This window comes from Exophiala aquamarina (genome assembly GCF_000709125.1).
Source record: "Exophiala aquamarina CBS 119918 chromosome Unknown aczIA-supercont1.50, whole genome shotgun sequence".
Taxonomy (NCBI): Eukaryota; Fungi; Ascomycota; class Eurotiomycetes; order Chaetothyriales; family Herpotrichiellaceae; genus Exophiala; species Exophiala aquamarina.
The window spans coordinates 1,465-22,875 of record NW_013550538.1 but is presented as its reverse complement, the minus strand read 5'-3'; the positions used below and the strand labels follow the sequence as shown (position 1 = coordinate 22,875).

Below are 21,411 nucleotides of genomic sequence, written 5' to 3'. Positions count from 1 at the left end.
GGACGTTGAATTTGGATTTCGTGAACCCGTCCCACGACCTCCCGTCACCGCGCGATTCTCGACCCAAAGCCCTCCTCAAATCGTCATCCGTCATCCCGGTTACCAATCTAGTCGACTGATTGACCTTCCCGCCTTCGATGGTGGTGAAGATTGTCCGGGCATTCATCATGGAACTGTTCTGTTGATCTGTGGCTTCTTCGCGGACAACAACTTCGATGGTTGGTTGTCACCGACCAGAGGTGGGGACCGGTTGCCGCTCGGAAGCAACGACTTGCTTCCTGTGGGCGAATACCAAAGGCTTCATTTTCACCTGGAAACGAGGTTCTTGGAGGTCCCACTTCCTGGCCTCAAGGGCCAACTTCGGTTTCGACTATCATAACAAAAGGTCAAAAATCACGCGAATTGAGGAACACATTCTTTCCTCGAACGTGAAATTCGAGCCCTGCAAAGAGCAGAGGTCCGAGCCCATCGAAACGAAAAAGGGGCGGAGCGGACCATGAGGATGTGGAGGTGGGCGGTTGGGCAGCTCAGCGACCCCGCCTCGAGATCGACCAGTCGAATGATGGCGTGTATCGCCACGAGGAACCCGTGCTTGAAAATCCACCTGCAGCAACTCCAGACCTGATCGACTGCGAGACAAGCTCCGAGGGTTCCTTAATGCCGGTCAGCCTGCCTGAGAAAATCACACCGACCTCCCTTCCTAGGATGAACACATCGCAAGACTTCGTCACCAGGCACTGGTGGACCAGCGCAAGAACAGCGCACGCCTCATGTGCTGTGACTATAACATGGCGGAACAGCAAATTGCCGCTGGCGTGGAAGGGGCGAAAATGTATGGAGGAGCACCTGTGTGCATGCGGTGTCTAGGCGTGGAATTTAACGATGAGATTACGTAGAGCTCGGTTCCCCCCCTAAACGGCGCCGCGTTCTCAAGCCTTCTCTGTTGTTGCGCTCGGGAATGAGGCGAAAACGCCTTCCGACATACTCATGATTGGGTGCGACACCCTGGATCAACCTTCGCGTACCCTTCCTGCGCCTCTAACTCTTCGGCAATGTCCTGAAGGCCTGGGAGTGCCCTCTGTCATATTCAAGATGCTGGAAAGTGCCGGGTGGGATTCCCTGACCATATCACAACAAGAACAATGTGTTGACAGGCAGAATTTTCCACCCATGGCGCCGACATTTTTCACAATCTTCACATCTGGGATTGCGATGGGCTCCTTCAAAGCGAATGGAGCGGAAGGTTCTTCCCAGCTATCCAAAACCACATAGCTCAGGTGGACATCCTGTTATCCACTGCATCCAGGGAAGAAACCCTGCCTCGTCCTACTTGATCTAGGCGAAAGTGGTCAAGATTTTTGTGAAGGTATGGTTTTCTCTATCTATGTAAGGCATGCCGCGAGTATCGAAGTGTCGCACTGTTCCTGCGTAAAGCGATGAAAGGTTAGTGATCTCGATGATAACACCAGTATTATTTCCTTGATTGATTATTGTCCGAGGCACTGTACACGGCAGGGTACCCCGTCCCGCATGGTACCCGCGAAGCGCACAAACTTGACGGCTGACCCCGCTGTTTCACAAGGCTACGCCAGGATCATCCCCAACCCGCGACGTATTGCCTGTCGAAACATCACGCGGGAGGATACCTGCCTGGTGCAAAAATTTATAGCAGACCATGAACATACGTCGAGCGGAGTCCAACTAAGGGCCTCCGGTTAACTCGCCTTCTTGCCCACCCTGACCTTGAGCCCGACATGAAAAAGTCGGCCGTCACGGACGTCGCGATGAAGCTCCTCCACGGCCTCATCGAACTCGTCCACGATATCCCCCGCCATGATCGACCGAACCCCTCTCGACATCTCTACCATGGCCGACAGAAAATTTACAGTTTCGTGTCGGAACTGGCTCCTTCTCGGAGGACAGTCATATTCCCGAACCACGGCGAACCCTCCACTTTTCATCCTCGTCGGCAAGTCCTCCAACCATGCGATCGAGGTCGAGATCCGCAGGAGCTGGGTCGCGATAGTCGGAGGCCGTTTCCATGTCGTCTGGGCTTGGGGATCTTCGTCGTCGTGGGCACAGACAACCGGGAGCGACAAATCCAAACATTGGATCCAACCTCCGGGTTTCAGCATCCGGAGGAGGTGGCCGAGGAAGATGTTCATGTCACAGCCGTGCAAGTTCCCCGCTACCATGCGGGCATTCGCCACATCGAAGCGGCCGACATACTGCTGGGGAACCGGCTCCAAGACATCCACTGTTGTAAAGACGCAGTCCTTGGGCCACGTCCACGCGGGAGGGAATTGAGCCGAGGAGATGTCTGTGCCCACCACCTTTGTCCCCGGATAGGCCTGGGCCACATCGAGTGCCCAAATGCCATTGCCACAACCCACATCGAGGATTTCCATCGACGTTTTACCCCCCACGTCTTTGACGATATCAGCGTTCAATAATCCACCAGCGCGTTCGGTGAAAAGGTAGTGCTGAGCGTATAAGCGAGACTCTGCCAGTATGTCGCGACCCAAGAGATAACCGTCGCGGGGGTTGGTAGAAGCCATGGTATCTGATGGTGGCACGGCACCGGAGCAGAGATGGGAATGGCTGACACAATGAGAGCAAGACGGTCTTGACGGGGCGGTATTGAAGAATCCTAAATCCCCGGCGGTTTCGGACCTTTTTCATACTTGCCGGCTGTGCCATAGGAGATACTTTTAGACTAATTTGTACCGCTTGGTTCCTGCGCGATGTGGCCTAATGTTCACCCAATCAGAGAACAGAGGGGGTGGTTACCGTATGGGGCAAGAGAAGTTTTTCTCATTTGGCGAGAAAGCCTAAATTAAGTGCGCCAGCAACTCTGTAGGACAAGAGGCGAACAGGGGATGGCAGGTCACAACAGGTGTTAGGAGGGGCTGCAGAGGTAACTTAATTAGAGGACCTCATGTTCAGCTCCCAAAACGGTAGGGGCGAGTTAGGTGAGAAGCTCGTATTCCCTGATAGTCGGCTACAAGAGCGATGGCCAAATACAGTAGTAGCCGCAAATCTAGTCCTACCTTCTTTACTTTGTGATTCCCATCACATCTCGAAATGTAGTTTGACTCTGCTCGAGCTTATCCAGCCTGTCGACGCAGAAATCTCTTTGTCGCTTTTTACAGAGGTAGGCTCGACAGTCACTTTGAATACCTCATCGTTCGCTCAACTTACTGATTAGACCTGCGTGATATGGTATGAGGCTCAACCGACTATTATAAGGTTGACGGAAATCATCTCTGTCAACCAATATTTCTCTTGATTCAGAGCACAATTCATAAGCCATCTTCATGTTTACTCTTCTGAACTTCGGGGACTGCCAGCGAGCTAGTGGTGGCAGCTCTAGTAGGGTTAGATTGACCCGCTACGGTTCCAAAAAGACTACTATACTGCTTCTCAGTGAGATGCAGAAGATCCTCTGCCTTCATTGAACATAGAAGTTCGCTCGATTGGTCCTTAGATAGCGTTTTCTTGATATCGAATAGATCCGCTAAAGTAGTCACCACTACTTGATCGCTGTCACCTTTGGCAATCGCCCCTCCCCAATTTTGTGCACCTTTTGACGTAAAATTTCGCTAGCCATTTTGCAAACATCTAGGCACTGCTTTGAATTTTTGATGTCTTGCCAGTAATTGCGATCTCTCTTCATTTTCAGGGTCGTCATCTTGAATTAGGGGGCGTTTCCGAAGGTAGCTGATGGTCTCTGCGAAGGTATCTCGACTTTCATCCATAGCTTGACGCGTCCGTAATTGCGCTTCGGAGCATTTTTCTTCAATATCGTCTTGGGGTGTGTCTGGAAGTAGAGACGATTCTCGGTCTGACAATTCGATGGACTCGCTGGTACGTTGTTTTTTGCGGCCCCTCAATGCTTCTTCATCCGACCACTCGACGTCGAACTCTTCCAACTCTTCCGACTCCTGCATCTTCGATCGTTTTTTCGGACTGGCACTCCTGGATTTGCCTTGAGATGCCGTTGCTCTCGAAAATTGCTGACATCTCTCAAAATTACAAATCTCCGTCGTCCAGGTATTTTCGGTCCAGAGGAGAAGCTTTCTTGCTACTCTTGCGTCGAGAAAGTCTCGCAAATCCTCAAAAACTGTGTATCCAAACCGGGCGAGAAGGAGTTGGGGTGGGTTGTTGAGCCTATGAAGTTCAACCCCATGACAGAATCGCTCGATGTGTGACCCTGGCCGCGCATTGAGGCAGTAAGCCACAAGTCGTCCGCCGGCCGGGACGATGGCAAAGCGTTTGGAATCGAAGATGGTGTGAACGTCGCTCTTAAAGCGGATGGTGTTATTTGGATGGTTCATCTTGTCCACTGCAGTGGAATCTGTGTAATCAGACATGGAATTCTTGTCAAACCACTCCTTTTCCACCGCTGGGATCAGGTGAGCGTTTTCCACGGAATAGTCACACTGTGTGAGCCTACAGCGCGAGTCGGGTGGAGGCTGTGGTCTCTGGAGGAAATTCGAAATCTCTCTCCAGTAGAGAGGAAGAGCTGTCGGGAATCGCCAGTGTTCGAAAGTGGGAACAACGGGATAGTCCACGACCTCTCCTAGTCAACGTCAGAAAGGTGCGGGCTTGTATCCGAAAGGGTGGGCATACCGTTAATAGGCTGCGCTACGTGAAAATAGTATGACTTCCTCGTAAGGGTGCTCTCAGTATTCTCAACAATTGGGTCGTTTCCACCTCTGTCAGTCGAAAGATAACCTACCCATGCGTTGTTTGCGACGATTGCACATGCAACCCGCACCGTTTCGTGATGCGCATGTGACCAAAATTTAAGGAGGACGTTACAGGAATCATCCTGATAGCATGGATGTCGGACCTTGATGGGCTCAAAGTCGGTAGGACGCGTTAGTTTCTGCGGATGAGATGGTTCAGGATAAGGATCGTAAATTTGCCAGGTCTCCGGCTTGCTTATATTACCTAGATCAGTCATCTGGATAGATCGGTGCAAGGGATCATTGTCAGCGGCGATAAATGGTAGCAGCTGGAAAATGCTTTGTTTACGTTCCTGCGCGTGGGGGCCGGCAGGGCTGGAAAAACTATTTACCGAATGTGTACCCGCCTTGGCACCTCACAGAATCACTTTCGTGACTAGCGGATCTGCCGTGCAACTACGCTGAGCAGCATTAAAGATAGCCAATCTTTGGCGTTACGTTCACGGCAAGCCTCTAACGGAGTACAAAGAGCTAACGACAGCACACTGATAAATTATGGCGACGAACGATACAGTATGTCAAACATCACCATTACTCTACCATTTCCTCCACAATTCCCCTTACCCGGCGCACCCTTCTGCCTCAAATGCAGCAATCCAACGCAACGCAAGCGGACTCTAGATACAAATTCCCACGGCAATGCTGGTCGATACTACTACATTTGCTCGACATGCAAGGGCGATGCAACCCCACAAGGTCAGATAAATGTAGGTTAGTCTACCAGGGATGACAATATTGGGGTTGATGATGATAATCCACATTGCGATTGCGGTCATCCCGGCAGGCTTGATTACGACAGATGGGGCCGAGGATTCTGGACTTGCGCTACAGGCGGCTGTCGGTACTACTCTTCGAGACCGGATGGCCACACGACAGGATTTGTATATGCAGAACCGAGGATACTGATACTACGCTCAATAAGGAACTTCTAGTCGCAAAATGGAAGGAGGTCAATCGAAAGCGGATTGAGCTGGAGCAACTGATAGCTCAAGAGAAGAAAGAGTCAAAACAACATCAAGTTGGAATGGCAGCAGGCTGAGAACAAGACGCAAGCCAGGTCTGCGGCGCACTCAAAGACCTCGTCAATACACAGCGTGAGGAGTACAAGGCTCGGACTTGGGCTTTTTCCACCTACCCCGACCTCTCGCTTTTGGGAGAGGAGTATTGTACGGGAAGTACCGGAACGATGTTTTCATTACTGGGCTAAATTTTTTCCAGTACAGCGTTTTGTGTGGTATTAGAAAATACTAATGGGATAGATCCTGTGTTTAGTCATGTTTAGATCTACAGATAGACTATTGCTGATTTGGGCATAGCGTTGTCTACTTATATCGCAACTTTCGAGCGAGAAAGTTAAATTACAATGTATCCATAAAGGGGAGGGCGGTTTCGGGAACGGCTGTAATGCCATGCTGTAGTTATCAATCTAGTAGGAAAACTGGAATACTGTACTGGATGGCAGGCATTACCACAGCCTTTAGGCTGTAATGAAGACCTGGAGCGGACCTCATCGATGGCGGGTAGAATATTGCGCTTGAGCTTTTTAGAAGTCGTATATTTCTCATCTTCAACGCAAGGAGTATATCGCCCTTTTTCGTGACATAGAATTAAATTTACTTATTAAAGCCTATAGATACTCTATATAAAGTAAGGTTAGAAGACCATATTTGTCTAATATTGTCTCGGCGGCAAGCTGGCCAACCAAAAGTTTGGGCGATGTGGATGTGAGGGTTTTAATAGGAGCTTATTCAACTACTATAGTACCTGTCTAACAAGGACGTTAAGCTAAAGAGAAGAGGGAAAGAAGTCCTGCTGCTATCCACCAAGGAGATATAATCTCCTAAGTAACCGTTAGTATCACGTGATATCGTTCAGCTGTGCAACTGAACGGTCGAATCCAGACATCGCTGGTTCTTACCAAGACATCCTACGGGTTCAACCCGTGACAGTGGAATCTTATTGGGCGGCATCACGGGGAGCAATGAGTCACGGACTGTACGGAGGTGTGCACCAAAAGTTGAGACCGAGCCATTTGAAAATGACGAGGGATCGTCATGTTTTATGGTCTATTTAGGTCTGACAGCCTAATTATTATAAGACCTTCCAGGTATTCTCAGGGACAAAGTTTACCTAGAACTCCCTAGGAGACCTTCCTAACTTCACCTAAGTCTCGAAGCTATTAGGTCTGCCTTAGGGCCTAAGATAATCTCTAGGGCCGTTGCCCTGGCAACACAATTAAAATAAAGTCTGTCTTTAAAGCTGGCTGGGCGTCATTATAAATATGTGTCATTTTACACTAGCGCAGTCTCAACTTTTGGTGCACGCCTCCGTAGTTTAGAGCGGCTGGTTGCTCACAGCTTAATTAATTCCTTGCTCTCAGTACGACGTTCGATTTAATCGGTCGCACCGTCAGGACCAAGGTTACTAGGAAAATTAGGGGGCAGCGTGAATCTGCCAGGTTCCCTGACCCCCCCGTCCGAAACATGTACCTAGCAGAGAGGCAAGCATAGCCGTTAGGCCACCAGTGTGTTCGCTCAGGGAGTTCTCAGGGGGCGCTCAGTGATGCTCAGCCAAGGGCTCAGTTAAAGCTCAGGTTAAAGCGGCCTTCGCTCACCCACCCACTAGGATCAAACTGCAAATGGCAATTAGGTTTTTCGTTCTCGAGAGAATACATAGGTACTCCGTAGTCGTTCAGCTCGGTTAACTCGCTCGTCTCGACACCGGCGTAGCGCTAAACCTGATTAGAAAAAAGGCATGACACATTAAGAAGATGTGTCGCACTTTTCCTGCTAAAGTGATTAAAAGGTCAGATAATCTTGATGCAAGCAGCAGTGTTATTTTTCTAATTGATTATTCTCTGAGGTGCGGGAGGGGGCACTCCATCCCGCAGTTATATATGAAGCACAGAGCTGGATTACTAATACAGTTGTTTCCCAGGGCTTGCCAAGATCATGCCTATCCTGCGACAAGATGCAATCACAAGCATTTATATTCCTCCTTGCACTCCCTACCTAGGTCTAATACTTATAAAAACTACCCAACTTAAGTACTCCAGTGCATATGTACTAGTCAAGCCGGTACTAAGTTAGCGAAAGTAAGGTTCCTTGCCATGTTGACCGACTTAGGTATGACTTAAGTAATGCAGTAAGTAAGGCCCTCCCGACGTACTTACTCCCCCTATACCTAAATTATATTACTGAGTCGAGCGTCCCAACCGGACTATTGGACAAATGCATCACCGGACTGCTGGTGCCTGTTACTAAATAGCTACTACTTAATCTATATACTTAAGTATGGCACTATGAAGTCAAGTACTAATACTATGCCCACTGGGGCCGACTCTCTCTCACTCGAAAGTATGGTGAAAAATTCCTAAGAAAGCTGCCAAAAAAGTCTATCTCGTGATTCATCAAAGCGCGCCTTTTCCCCCCCACAACAAACGAATTTTTGTGGATTCTACATCAAGCACTTGGTGCTCAAACGCCAGCCCGATCATCTAGTGCTGTCCCGCTGCATATACTAGGATTAGACCGACCCTCTTGCTTACGAAGTCTACTACTCACAGCTTGAAACCAAAGCCGATCGAGCTCCAGGGTGGGAGATTTTTGCCCGCTGTGTGAGCTGCCTTGACGAAAAATACAATCTAGGAGATTTCGCAAAGTGATGTCAACGGAGTCGGCCGTCATCCGCGATGTCATATAATTGTGCTGCTCCGAGTCCTGTTCTCGATCTATTAGAAGCCAGCAGTGGGTGACCCGGCAATGTACCCTTTGAGGCACCCTCCGTAACTAAGCAGACTCGGTACAGCAACATCCAAGGATGAACCTCCTACAGGAGGAGTCCGCATAATCTTGAGTCCCGGGATTGCGTCACACGCTCTATTCCACGTCAGCTGTCATGCAGGACCAGCAGACACCAGTCTTGAACTCAGCTTCAAATGGATTTTGAGGGCTAACCTGGGGTGAAGAGCAACACCCGGGGCAGCTAATCAGTAGGGACAATGAAACATGCGGTGGTAGCACCGTACCACCGCTCGTCATTGGGCATAGCCGGATTGGAATGAGTTCCGGAGCGGGAGGCTGGGCCGCAGCCTGTCGACGTCGAGATGGACGGAATGAGATTGCTTTCCGATCAGCATCTAAATCTTGTGAGTACTCACTCTGCTTGGAACCAGGAGGAATACTGAACTCACCCTCAGGACATCTAGACATCGCCGGGATCCAGCGTCTAGGTAAGAGGTGGCATGGAGAACTCGAATGCCACGCTCTGCTTCCTTTTGAATCGCCGTGTACTCTCTATGTTCGTGCTGAGTAGCAAGAAAATAGAATAGTGTGACGATCGAGAGAAAGACGATGTATGTCAACTGCCATGAAGCAGGTGCGAGAAGTCCCTGTGAGAGCAGTTCCTCCGACCGGATAATCGTCAACCGCGATATTTGGACGCATAACGTGGCGCAGTATAGGAGACGAGCATCTGGCGGACTCTCGTCCTTGGTTTTAGCCAAATAATGTAGGAATGGACGGTAAAGAAGGGCTTGTTCATAATGATGAACCATTTCCAGTTCATAGGTTACACTTTGTGGAAGCATCGCTCAGTAAAGCTTCTGAACCTCGCATGAGCCGAACTTACCTGCGTGTGGCATCTGTTCCCTCGGCGGGTCCTAAAGCATCCGCCAGTCCCTCTCGCCAGGCTTTCAATTCTTCTTTGATTTCATCCATGGTCGTTTCACTGACCGGGAACATCTTCGAGACGTTAACCATCCCGGCCTCTTGGTCGGTTTTGGGATACAATTTTCCCACCCCTTTCCGAGAAATGATTAAAAGTTCGAGATACTGGGCAGAAGCAGCCAGGATCCGTCGACTCGTGGCCGAGGACACGCCGCCATTCTCTTCATTGCAATAGCCACGAGAGAGGCCACTTGGTTTAATTTGGTCAACGTGCCTCAGATCCATCAGCAAGGGCTGCCCGAGTGCGCCACTATTGTACAAGTCAAGTTTGACCACCGTCCAGAATGTGCGTATCCTGACCTCTCGAGAAAGTGGTGTCAAGCCGCTACAAGACGTTTGTAAATGTAAACCCATGCGCATGCAAGCTGACACCGCTAAAGCGATCAGGGTCTGTGCGGACGCCAGTCTCGAGGTAGATATCAGGAATAGAGCCAGGCATGTCAGAGCCTGCAACCCAAGAATACCCCGATCTCGATCGAGTTCGATCATGCCGCGGGCAAAGATGAAATGACGCATCCTAGGAAACTGGTCAGTCCTGAGATATTGAAAAGAACTTAAGGCTTCATACGCTTGATCCCGAGCTCCCTTGCAACCGTAAGTTTGATGTGTGGTCTGATCGAATAGGTAGCCCAGTGCCATCACCGAATGGAATAGAGGGAGAAAGTCGTGGTCCAAGTCTTCCAAATCTAACAGATCAAGGTGGTAAATACGATCGACGTATTGTCGAACCGTGGGTTCGTGCATAAACTGGAACAAGGGGTACACGTTGCCAAAATAAGTGTCCAGTAGGTCCAAAGCCGTCTGCTGTGACGGTAGATGTTGAGAAGACAACAGATCGATCTGCAAACCCTGAGGGTCCCAAGGTGGAGATTCGAAAAGCCTCAATAAGACATGGTGTGGTCGTTCAGGGCTGACGCTTCCATGCTGTGGAGAATTGGGAGGGAAAAGTTGCAGGGTGTCGTAAAGGAAGCAGAGGCCTGAAGTCGCGCCATAGTAGACACCGGATCCTTGATCTAGGGGCAAAAGACCCTTTCCTATCATCATGTCCTCCAGATATCCGCCCTGGCCTCCAACCGTCACGCCTGAGGCAGTGTCAGACGCCGGGGAAGGGGACACCGGGGGAGAATCAAAAATGCCAGCGACCTCAGCCGCCGGGAGGAGAGCCGGATTTTGTGCTTGAAGTTTTCTTATCAAGTGCCGTGCGCGCCGTAATCGGTCCTCCAAGATTTTGGTACGCGGTGCACCTGCCACCTTTTGCCCTGCAGTGGATGTCAATGTGCAATCTGTTCCAGAACTACCTGTCAACGATGGCTTGTTACCCTGGAGGATAGACTTACGCCTCTCGAAGTCCTCGCACGGCTCACACGGCTGTCTGCCGTTGCACCGGATCTTACGGGCGCGGCATTCACTGCATGCCCGGCTGGTCCGAGAGAATCGCCTCTTCTTTGACGACCCCGGGGCGCCAGGGTTACCAGGCTGGGTGTCACGTTCTTGTTGCATGGCGGCATTGTACTCGACCAGTAGTCTCCATTCCCATTCTCATTTTCATGCTCCCCAGTCCTCCTGAAGGGGCTGGATGATTCTTTTATTCTTTCGGTTGGTAATTTCTACCGTGAGGCACGCCAGCTGAAGACGCGGTGAGCCACGGTTTGACGCATGGCCTTGCACGGGGACAGGCGGTTTGGCTGGGAGGACGCATTCTCACTGGACCCGTGGGAGGCTGAGGCGAGGATGGCGGGGCGTCGAGGAGATCGAGGGGGAGAATTTTGATGTCAAACGGGTGACCACAGTCGTCACTGACATCTCGCCTTGTTCGAGATGAACGCAGTTTAGACGATCAGTTATGTACTTTTCTGAGGCACATTGAGTTGGGAAGGGGAGAGACGAGATCGTCATTCGTTGAATGGAAAAGTGCTTGGAGACAGAATAACCGGAAGGGCAGTCCATCATGCAAGATCGTGCGTTAGTGTATGTGCGTAGGATCCGAACCGTGGGAGGGAAATCCGGCTGAGTCAAGCTGAACCAAGGGTGTTTTTACAAAGTCGGCCATGATGCGTGGTTGGATGCCGCTGTCGACCATGACGGAGAGGAGAAAAGAAAAGCAATCGGGGGGTTGCGAGGGGGGGGGCGGGATGGGTTCAATTGCAGAATTGGGAGGGGAGCTTGGACTCTCTCTCTCGCTCTCTCACACACAAACGTCTACAAAATTATTGGGAATTGCTCAGGGGAAGTTGTTGTAGACTATCGATGGTAAATGTAATTCGACGTACGGAGAACTTTACGGAAGAACACCACCGAGAGGATCGGGCTCAGTTGATCTGACTGGTCTTTTCCAACCATCCAAGAGGCCATGGTTCTGCCTGTACGTGGTATAGGACTTTCGCCATCCGACAGCACGAGCGGTCTGATCAAGAGAAAGCGGCGGGAAAGTCGATGAGCGGTTCTTTGACGCGTGAAGTCCTTCAGGTCACGGCTCGCTCTAGGTAAGAAATGCTCGTCAGGAAACGATAAAAAGCGATCGATGGGTTGAAGGTTATTACCCGCTTGGCCGAGTTTGGGAGCTCCCTTCACCCCCGTTATTTTACTTAGGGCCCATCCGAAGTGACTGAGGACAGTGTCACCCATGTTTTCACGGTAGTGCCGGAAGACTTGGTGCGGGTAGAGGAGGCAGAACTCGATGAACGAGCACATGCCTGGCGGATGGCGTTCAGTGCACCAAGGGCTTCGTGCTCGTAGGTGACGGAGCCGACCTAAATCGGCAGCATCCAGGAGGTAAAAGGTCTTCCCCAGTCTCGTGAGATATACATGTTGTCGGATCCAATCCCGGTCCTCCGGTCTGCTGTTCTCTGTCCCCCATTCGATCCTTCGATACACTGGCAGGATGTGGCGCTTCCTTGTCCGAGCCAACAAGTCCCGAGCGAGGAATCCAGCGAGGGCGAGGGCAGCTAAGGACAGGGTGGCGTCAATTGTCGACAGGTGTGTGAGCATTGCTTGATGAGTTGATCCCATGGCGGAAGCCTGCAAGCTCTCGACCCTGAGAGGGCCTTGACCCGGCTATTAATATCCCGGACCCCCTCCCTTGTACCAGCTGAGCTTAGACAGCTTTCTCACTTGAGTTAAATAGCGTTGAGCTTATGTGCTTGGGACTTACTTGAATGAAACGGCCGTGCTCTACGATCCCCACTAGTACCTAACACTAGTGATTTCTAAACAGCTGTACGCAGTACATCCCCCGGTCTGACTACCAACCTCACTGCCCACTCTTCATGGCCTTACCCCTTTTTGGGGAAGGTGTCTGAGAGGCGACGTCTGGATGTTCACGATATGCCATACCAGGGGTGCTAGGTGCAGTATTACCCATATTACTCGTTGAAAATAACAACACATAGATTGTGTCCAGGGTGGCACACCTGGGACGGAGGTGATTCCCAGCTAACTTCAACATCTTCCACGATCACTCGCACCTTTAGGCTCAGTTTCGGCGCATGAGAGCACTGTTGAAAGGAGGTGGTTTGCTCAGGCTACTCTTAGAGAGTTCGAAAATGGTCCATGGAAACCGGATTGGAAGTTCCTAAAGTCAAGCACGGATCCGATCTCCGGGCAAATACTTTCGGAATAGTTAGTAACGAGTACTCTTTGTTGGCAAAAAGCGTCCCGAACACCTAGTTTTCCTGCCAGCCCCACGAAGGTCTGAAGAGGGTAAACCACTGCATTGAGTCATGATAGGCTAGCTGACTGCATCCACCCAAACGCCACCCGGAGCTGTCGCGGCGACTTTGTTCGATGACGGAAGACCCAGGCTCCGATCGCATGGTTTGATAGCGACGCCTTCTTTTTCGAAGCCTTAGGCTTGCTGCTACCCCTCTTAAGGCAGTGTGCAGGCTCAGACATGATCGGTAGTGCTTCATCTTACTTAACAAGTACTTTAATAGTTCGTCAAAATCGGTGTTGGCTTAGCATCAACGATAAGGTCAAGTAATGGCAGAATGTCGTTACACTGGGTATGGTATAGTGTCTTAGGTGAAACTCGCTCACTATGGAGACGGACAACCGCCGGTGATCAAAACCTCTGCCTTTTCCTCTTCCTCATCGCGGGACCAGCGGACCGTCCGGGTGTGACAGTGGCTTCTTCTGCCTGGGCGGAATTTTGCGGTTCCTCGGTCATATATTCAGTTGATAATTTGACAATCCGTAGTTCCATCAAGTTCTGATACTCGCCATTTCCAAGGCATTGGCGTAGGGGTGTTTCAGGCAGCGACCGAAGAGCCGATTGGGCCGGGTCCACTCTGCTTCGCCATTCCTGGTGATTTCGTTCCCAAGTCTCTAGTGTTTTGGTGACCTTGACTTTGTGATTTTGTCCACTCCCCTCCGTAGTCTTCTTGTAGTGATACGGCAAATGCCGAACGAAGGCGTAGTACTGTTCGTTAGGAATGGTGAAAAGATGAACCTCTTTGTTTGGATCGCCCAGAAACTCACGCACAAGAGAGCAATAAGTACAATTTGACTCATCACAGCTTTGGATATCATCCGGTAAGGACCAGTCCTGCGGCTTTGGAGGCTCCTTCTGTACCACCCTCTCAATATAGGTAGAGATGACTTTGGAGTAGAATAGAGAAGCCTTAAATGGTTGATGCTTGGTGATGTCGATCATTCCACGCAGGAGTGGAATAATGAGACGGTCAAGGTCGTCGTGGTGAATTATGGCAGTGCCATTCGCGATATTTTCAAGAAGCTGTCCCGCCTTAACCAAATCGTCTCTGACAAGTCGATACAGAGACACGATGACAGCGGCGTCCTTCTTGCCTCTCTCGTTGTCATCTAGACTGATATCTGGCCATGAAGAAAAAGGATAGTCCTCTCGGGGGCACTCTTGTTTCGAAAATGACGAAAATTGGTGCAACTGGAAAGAGGAGATGGCCGTATCCAAAATTAGCGAGAGAAGGTGTTTCACTAAGTCTGGCTTCTGAACTGTTTCGGAGTAGCAGAGAGTTTCTACTAAGAGCGCGTTTGCGAAGGTCGCATCATCCGTAAAGCGCCCTACAAAAGTGTCCATACTATTTGAGCAATGAATGATCAGCAAGCATCCTAGTAAGGAGAACACGAACCTAGATACGGCCACCCCGGAATTCAGTTAAGAAGCTTACCTTTTCCAGAGACTTTCGTCCTCATAGGTACTCATGATCTGAACCACAGCCCCTGCATCCTGGGGTAAGACCTTTGTGATCGAATTTAAAGCCTTGCGAAGGATATGCAGTGCCCATTGGTAAACCTCGCCTTCTAATCTTTTGCTCGGGTCCGGTTGAGTAGTGTCGGATATACCAGAGAGGAATGCTCGGAGGCCGCGATCGACTAGATGCAGTTTCGAAATCCGAGAAAATGTCTTCGTGGAACTAAAATAATTAGTGGAGGGAATGAAACAATTCCCAACAAAGCTTACAATTTCCTCGTTTTCTCAAATCCCAGCATGCCGAGGTTCTGAAAGGTGGATGTGTTGAAGCTATCCTCCACACCACCAAGAGCGGCATTAGCCACTTCAAGGTTCTCGATACGGAGTGACGCTATTGCTGTTGGACCCATGAAATCATCTTTAGTGCGACTCTGATTGTACCGTCCTTCAATATGCCTTTGGCATGTCTGGACGATCATTTCGCGGAAGAGACAACGTTCATCGCTGTTCTTGTCCTTGAGATTGGTAAAAAGCTGTTCAAGAAATTCCGAGTACTCTGTAAGCCTCTGGCCATTGTCAAGGAGAAACTCTGAGTACTCCGTAAGCCTCTGGCCACTGCCAAGGAGAAATTCTGTCATCTGGCCCCGAGAGACAATGACAGCAACCTATATAGATTGTAAGAACAGATACGAAATCAATTCAGCAGAACACGTACAGCATCATGGTAAACTTGCGTGATGTAAGCATACCGATCGGCCCCCAAGTGTTCCCCTCCCCATTGTTTTTCGTGCTCACGAGCCTCATACAGGTTTCTCTGTACGAGGCAGTCTTTCCTTATCACTAGGGAATCTTGAAGCTTGAGGCCTTGCAGAGTGACAATATCTTGTAGACTGAGCTCTTCCCCCCCGTCTTCCAAGTGCCACTTGTCGTTGATTCGAGTCACGGTTAGTTCTAACCGGGATAGAAAAACACAGAAGCGACCATTTGATTGGCAAGCTTTGGCAAGCTGAGAACAGCGGTAATAGTCGTCACCTTTGAGACCACTCAGTTGGAGTCTTGCACCGGTATATTTGTGCTGAAGAACGTAACACATGGACCATGGCCAGTCTTGCATAGAATACCATTCGGTGAGCATCCGGTCGATTTTGGATTGTTCATTGTCCAGTACAGCAGCTGAAAGGCGACGTTCAACAGTAGTATTGATGAGGTTGTACGTTAAAACGACTCGGTATCCTGACTGAACCGGCAACACCTTTTCCTGTGAGTTGTGGTATGATACCGGATTGATATAAAGGCCTTACCTCATGAGATACGTCACTATACCTTCAATACCAATTAGCATAAGAATACCTTGGACGAGGTGCGAGCTTACCAAGCCAAATACGAGACACCATAAGTAGAGCACTGGTCTGTTTCGAGCACTTTCTCTTCCTTTCCATGAATCATGCGCACCCCGCCGCCAGCGTGCTTGGAGGGTAAGCAAACAACCAGTGTTCCAAACATGTTTCTTGTCTTCTCCGTGCTGTAACTGTCAGCAACTATGCAAGATGTGAGGTTCTCGCTCCGACGTACTCTTTGTGAGGTTTGAAAAAGGCACCCTCCTCGTACACTAGTAGCTTGTACAGCTCGGCTTGTACACTGCCAGCACCTCCATGGATACCCAAGCCTATGGAGACATTTTCAAGAACCCGATCAAGCCAGCTATTCCAGCCTTCATTTTCGAACGACAACTCTTTTCCGTCGATCTCCCAGGTCTTCCCGACAGTCTGATCAACCACCGTTTTTCTTCCCTTGCCAAAACGCGCTTGGCGGCTCACTCGAATGAGAGCATTGGCATCTTCACGACATAAGGGAAGTCTGATAAGGCCGACACCTTTGACGGTTAGACCGGGGTGTATGTGCTCGATGTTGTGGGCAAATGTTGCAAAAGACCCTGCGCTATGTATTCCATCAAGACAGCCTAAGATTTGAGATCTCAAGTGCTCGAGGGAGTGCTCTTCGTCTGAGAAATCTTCTTCGGAGCTCATGGTGACTAGGACAAAGATCTATGCACCCTTCGAATTGGTGAACAATGAACAATAACCGAGAAGCCCCGCGAAAATCAAATCTAAGGAGAGGAGATCATGGGAATGAGAATGAAAATATTCACGAAAAGATTTTATGGGACCCAGACTTTCAATAAAGCGTTTGCGTCCCCCTGTAGAAGCCGTTCAATTATTCGATTGCACGGTTCGAGGGGGCTGAACCCACTCATGTCATGGTGGTCGTTGTCGGTCATTTATAGCTAACCAACGCCCCTCCAGCAGCTAGGCATAGTTAGCTGCGGCCGTCATGGCGGCTACTCTCGAAAATCGATAGGCTAGCCTGATACTACGCTAGAAGAGAAGTTGACGTGGCTGTCCTCGAGTCTTCCTACGAGCTCCCTTGCAGGTATCAAACGTTTACGGCTTCATGAGCTTACGCCTTGTTGAGTTACCAGGCGTCCCCCAGTCGCAGGTGTTGTCCGATTCGAAGTCCTTCACCCTACCTGCGTTGCCGCCCGAGATGCAGGATTAAAGTTCTGCTAGAATTATCACGTGTGATTGATAGTTTTCCTTATTCATCACTTACCAAACGAGAGTCAAGCGACATACAAACGTGTCGTCTCGAGATCGAAGCAGAGGGCGTTCATTTCAGCACGAAAGCAGGGACGATGAGTTCCCAGCTCCGCCTTCACCACGAGCTAATGGCACTAATCGCATTGGTGTGATCGTGCCTTGGACTTTCCTTGTCTTTATCAGTATAATCAGTATTCATGCTGAAAGGATGCCACAGTCCATGATATGGTCTTCACCTGATCAGATCACTTGAGTTCTGTGACCGGATTCTCCTGTGCAGATGGTGGTGGGCACCGCCAGAGCAATATGGAAAGAATTAACGACGAACCACCAGACTTCATGCCATACGGCCTCTCAGCCCCGTACAACCGGGATGGATATGGAAGTTCGGGAGTTGAACTATCTAGCTAAGCCCGGTGACTGTGTGCAGCCCACTATCCTCTCCAAGAGGACCTCGGAGGCAAAAACATCATGCTAGGCGTCTACGCTTCATCGCTCTCATTTCAGTTGCTTTAGTGTCGAAGAGTTTCCATTTCCTTGACAACGAAGTTACCTCGTGGAGCCAGTAATGGCCACTACATCTTGGACTGTCTGATCGTGGCTCGCTAAGGACGCACAGGCCACTTCCAGAACACGTTTTGGGTCTGTACCGGAATCGTTGATCCTCCGCATTCAGCGCGATCTCATCAAGTAACTTGAATGTCACCTAGCTTGCGACCATCCCACAAAACCTCTGAGCGCGATGGGTAGGTACGGAGAGGATAGTCCAAAACCATTCCCTCAAGCTCCAGAAAGATTCGCTGCAGCTTTGTCCAAGCAGAGTTTTCATCTGCAGTTTGGAGAAGAAAGACCACCAACGGACACGACCCGAGAAGACTGTGTCGAGCGGCCTGCTTTAAGAACGTCTCAGCAAATGGCTCGTAGCTCATGTAAATCACCTGTCGCTTGTAGTAAGACTTGATGATTTCCATCACGACTAGTCCCTGATGAAGTGTAGGCTTCGGTGTATCCAGAACGAAACCATCCCCTCAGCATTTGGCTACGCTTGCAATGTTTTCTGGGGTAAAGTAGGGGAGATCTCCAGGTTCCCCTGCATTTGCCAAGTCGGACAGTGTGTAGATCTCAGAAATGTCGTCCAGGGGAATAAACAGAAATATAGGCCGCTCGCGCTTTTTGTCCTGCACTGTTCTCGGCTTGCAAGATTTCGAATCTCGTTGCTTGTTCCGCTTGGTTCGCGCCTTTCCACAACATCGTTCTTTACGCAGCCGGGCATCTCTGAAGGCGCGGGGTAGGCCATGTTCTCGACTGACGATTCGGCCTTCTTGGGAAATATCGACCATCAAACTTTGTGGAGCACCGGAGTCGACGTCAAGAGACCGCCGAAAAATTGAGCGGGGGACAACAAAACGACACCGATGTTGAGAGTGCGAATCCTCCACAACAAGGCAAGCGCTGCTTTCCTGGAGAACTTGAAGCTGATGGAGAGTAAAATCAAGCGTGGCCACCGGGATGGTGTTCGAGCGCATGTGGAGAAGATTTGTGTCGCTCGAACCCATGAAACCCGGCGAGCAGCAGCCGGCTAGGATCGACGAATTGAACCGGCCAGTGGGACAGGGAGACGGGGGGTGCAATAGAATAGACTTGAAAGACCTATACTCACCGCGATGCCGCCGGTGGCGATGACGTTGACCATGCTATGGGAACCACAACCAGAAGAACCAAACCAGGTGATGGACCTGTCTGAGTCGAAGACCCAACCGATTAAGCCAACCACTCAGTGGATTTTAATTTCCTGGTTTCTCAAAAGCGTTCGTTCAAAAATCCAGAAGTGCCAGAAGTGCCCGCCCTGCTCGGCAAGAATGGGAGAAACCAAGCCGTCAACAATCCCCATCAATCTGTGTGTGCTATAACTTTTTGAACCTCCCAGAAAGCAAAGACAAGAGCAGTCCATTGGACATCTACTTGGTCTTCTCGCCACAGGACCAGGAGACTGGAGAAGGTGGAGGCGGAGGGGGTTGCTGCTCAAGGTGTTGCTCAGGGCGTTGTTTTTGGTCGTACTTGGGATCGGCTGAGGCTCTCAGTGCTTGGTGTATAGCTCGGCAGGACTTCTTACTGGAGAGAACGGTGGAACGATAAGATGATCGCTGCATGATGCAGATTTGATTGAGAGATCGGACAGGTGTACGTCAAGGCTAGTTTAAGATCCTGCACAGGGGCGGACTCGCTCTGGACCGTGTGGTAATTGTGATTGCCTCCGTGAGCTAGTGAATCCGATGGGCGTGGTGTGCGTATGGTTCGAGATGAGCTTAGGTGAGGGAGTACAGGTGGACGTGGGGATAAGTGAGATCGGGAAGGTACGGTATGAACGTCGATCAAAAGAGTTTGGAGAGGGGACGTCAATTGGCGGGAAAGCTGGTAGGTCGAGTTGGGCTGTATATGGGTTGGAAGAGGACCTAGAACATTGACCGTGGGAAGGGGGAAAGGGCCCGGACTTTGTACTCAGTAAAGGGAGTCAAGTGAAAGCTAGACGGCCCCTTCTATTAGGCTGTTGAGAAACCTGAATCTAGCGGTCAAGGAGAGACAGACAGAGAGGTGGGGATTGTCGGCTTTTTGGCACCTAGTAGTTGGTGGTATACCGCCCCTAGTTCGTTGGTCGTGGTGCCAACGCCCATGCCCGAGCTCCCCAAAGGCCGAATTTATTTCCTCAGGAGACGAGACTCCCCTGGTGATCACTCGTGGGCCCGCGCAGGTTATGACGACCGTGAGCCAGGCACTGTACATTTCTCCACAATACGATATATGGTTTATGGTTGAGAAGCTTGAGACACAACGCCGATATCTATTTTCTGTCATTCGAAACGGTTCTTCATCATTTCTTTCTACACTTCGCGGCAGAGTGAGACCAGAGGTGCTTTTCTTGGAGTAGATTGACCCGGATCCCACGTTGGGGGAGAGCTGGACCACTATGGTGCTGTGGGCAGGAGGGGCCTCGGGAGAAGCTTGAGATGTCCCTTTGCCGACGCACAAGGGCACGTAACGGTCTAGTACCGCTTGACGATCGTGTTCCTACGGGACAGCAGAGCCGTGATCACGTAAACAGGCTTAGCTGACGTGCGTTTCGCGCCAGGGTATGTACATGTATTCTGTGAATGGAGACGGGAAAAGACGGTTATTGTTCATTTTGCGCAACTTACTGATACACACCGTGCAGTGAGACGCTTACTAGAACGGTGTTGCTCTTGTCTCTTTCGACACGTTCGCTCTCGACTTCTCGATGACGATCCCGGTCGTGCTTCGTGACGGGGAGCCGCAGCGATGAGAGGGTGCGTTGAAATATCCACGTTTCCTGACCAGGGAACGTGATAAACAGGCCGTTGGTACAGAAGGCTCCTTTTTACCAACGGCCATGAACCCCACATACAAGACGGAGTCTGATGGTTCGGAAGGATCAGCGCGGAGTGTAGGTACGTCGTGGTTCCCACAACGGGGATCGGTCTGCGGGAATGGCTTGCGCAATGTGACATTCGATGTAATATCTTATTCCTGCTCTTTTGCTCTCTTTCAATGTGAGGGGTGGGCTCGGTCGGCCGGGCCCATGGGACCATGGGACCATGGTAGGAGTCACCCGAACTCCTTCTTTCGTTGTTCTTTTATCCTTTCCGTCACCATGTGGGCGGTGACGATATCGTCCACAGAAGACCGTAAAGCAGTACGTGGGTGATATTTCCTCGGTGGATATATGTTGGCCGTGCCGAGGCTCGTCCTTTTTCAATCGATCTCTTTCGCGCCGGGTTAACTAGGCGTCAATTGACTCGAACGGCCTTCTGGCCATTGGCAAGACGAGGACATGCCGTGTCGCGATGGCTGGTTCGCACGACCCCGTGGTTCCAGGTGTAAAATCAATCGGAACGCTCTCGGCGCGAGACGAGAGAGAACAAGTTACTCGACAACGAGGGCTTACATCATTGATCTCCGAGATAGGGGAGGGAGATGTGTCGGTGCGAGAGTGAGGACAGACGAGGGAAGAAGAGCTTGGAGGAGGGCACCTGTGGAACGGAGAAAGGTGATTATTTTTATTCCAGCTCACTAGACTTGTTGCGGGGACACCCCCGAGGCGTGACACCGCTGCCGTCGTCTCGGCGAGCCACTCGAGAAAGTCCTGGTCGCAA

The 21,411-nt window shown here is 50.5% G+C and overlaps 5 protein-coding genes across 5 annotated transcripts; all 5 read right to left on the bottom strand.

Annotated features, from left to right (window-relative positions):
* Window positions 1-1,715: 1,715 nt before the first annotated feature.
* Window positions 1,716-2,558, bottom strand: A1O9_13061 (uncharacterized protein; the record flags this gene model as incomplete). The annotated part of the gene is made up of 1 exon (XM_013398027.1): window positions 1,716-2,558. The coding sequence occupies one exon, from the start codon at window positions 2,556-2,558 to the stop codon at window positions 1,716-1,718; it is 843 nt and encodes a 280-aa protein (XP_013253481.1).
* A 1,044-nt stretch (window positions 2,559-3,602) lies between these two features.
* On the bottom strand, window positions 3,603-4,969 carry A1O9_13060 (uncharacterized protein; the record flags this gene model as incomplete). The annotated part of the gene is made up of 2 exons (XM_013398026.1): window positions 3,603-4,582; window positions 4,633-4,969. 2 exons carry the CDS (start codon window positions 4,967-4,969, stop codon window positions 3,603-3,605), a joined length of 1,317 nt encoding a protein of 438 aa, XP_013253480.1.
* A 3,818-nt stretch (window positions 4,970-8,787) lies between these two features.
* On the bottom strand, window positions 8,788-10,978 carry A1O9_13059 (uncharacterized protein; the record flags this gene model as incomplete). The annotated part of the gene is made up of 5 exons (XM_013398025.1): window positions 8,788-8,889; window positions 8,944-9,325; window positions 9,381-9,995; window positions 10,047-10,761; window positions 10,816-10,978. 5 exons carry the CDS (start codon window positions 10,976-10,978, stop codon window positions 8,788-8,790), a joined length of 1,977 nt encoding a protein of 658 aa, XP_013253479.1.
* A 3,031-nt stretch (window positions 10,979-14,009) lies between these two features.
* A1O9_13058 (uncharacterized protein) lies at window positions 14,010-14,558 on the bottom strand (the record flags this gene model as incomplete). The annotated part of the gene is made up of 1 exon (XM_013398024.1): window positions 14,010-14,558. A coding segment is annotated over one exon (549 nt), but the record flags the coding sequence as incomplete, so codon positions are not given.
* A 353-nt stretch (window positions 14,559-14,911) lies between these two features.
* A1O9_13057 (uncharacterized protein) lies at window positions 14,912-16,672 on the bottom strand (the record flags this gene model as incomplete). The annotated part of the gene is made up of 5 exons (XM_013398023.1): window positions 14,912-15,310; window positions 15,361-15,897; window positions 15,947-15,968; window positions 16,018-16,167; window positions 16,218-16,672. The coding sequence occupies 5 exons, from the start codon at window positions 16,670-16,672 to the stop codon at window positions 14,912-14,914; spliced, it is 1,563 nt and encodes a 520-aa protein (XP_013253477.1).
* Window positions 16,673-21,411: the final 4,739 nt, after the last annotated feature.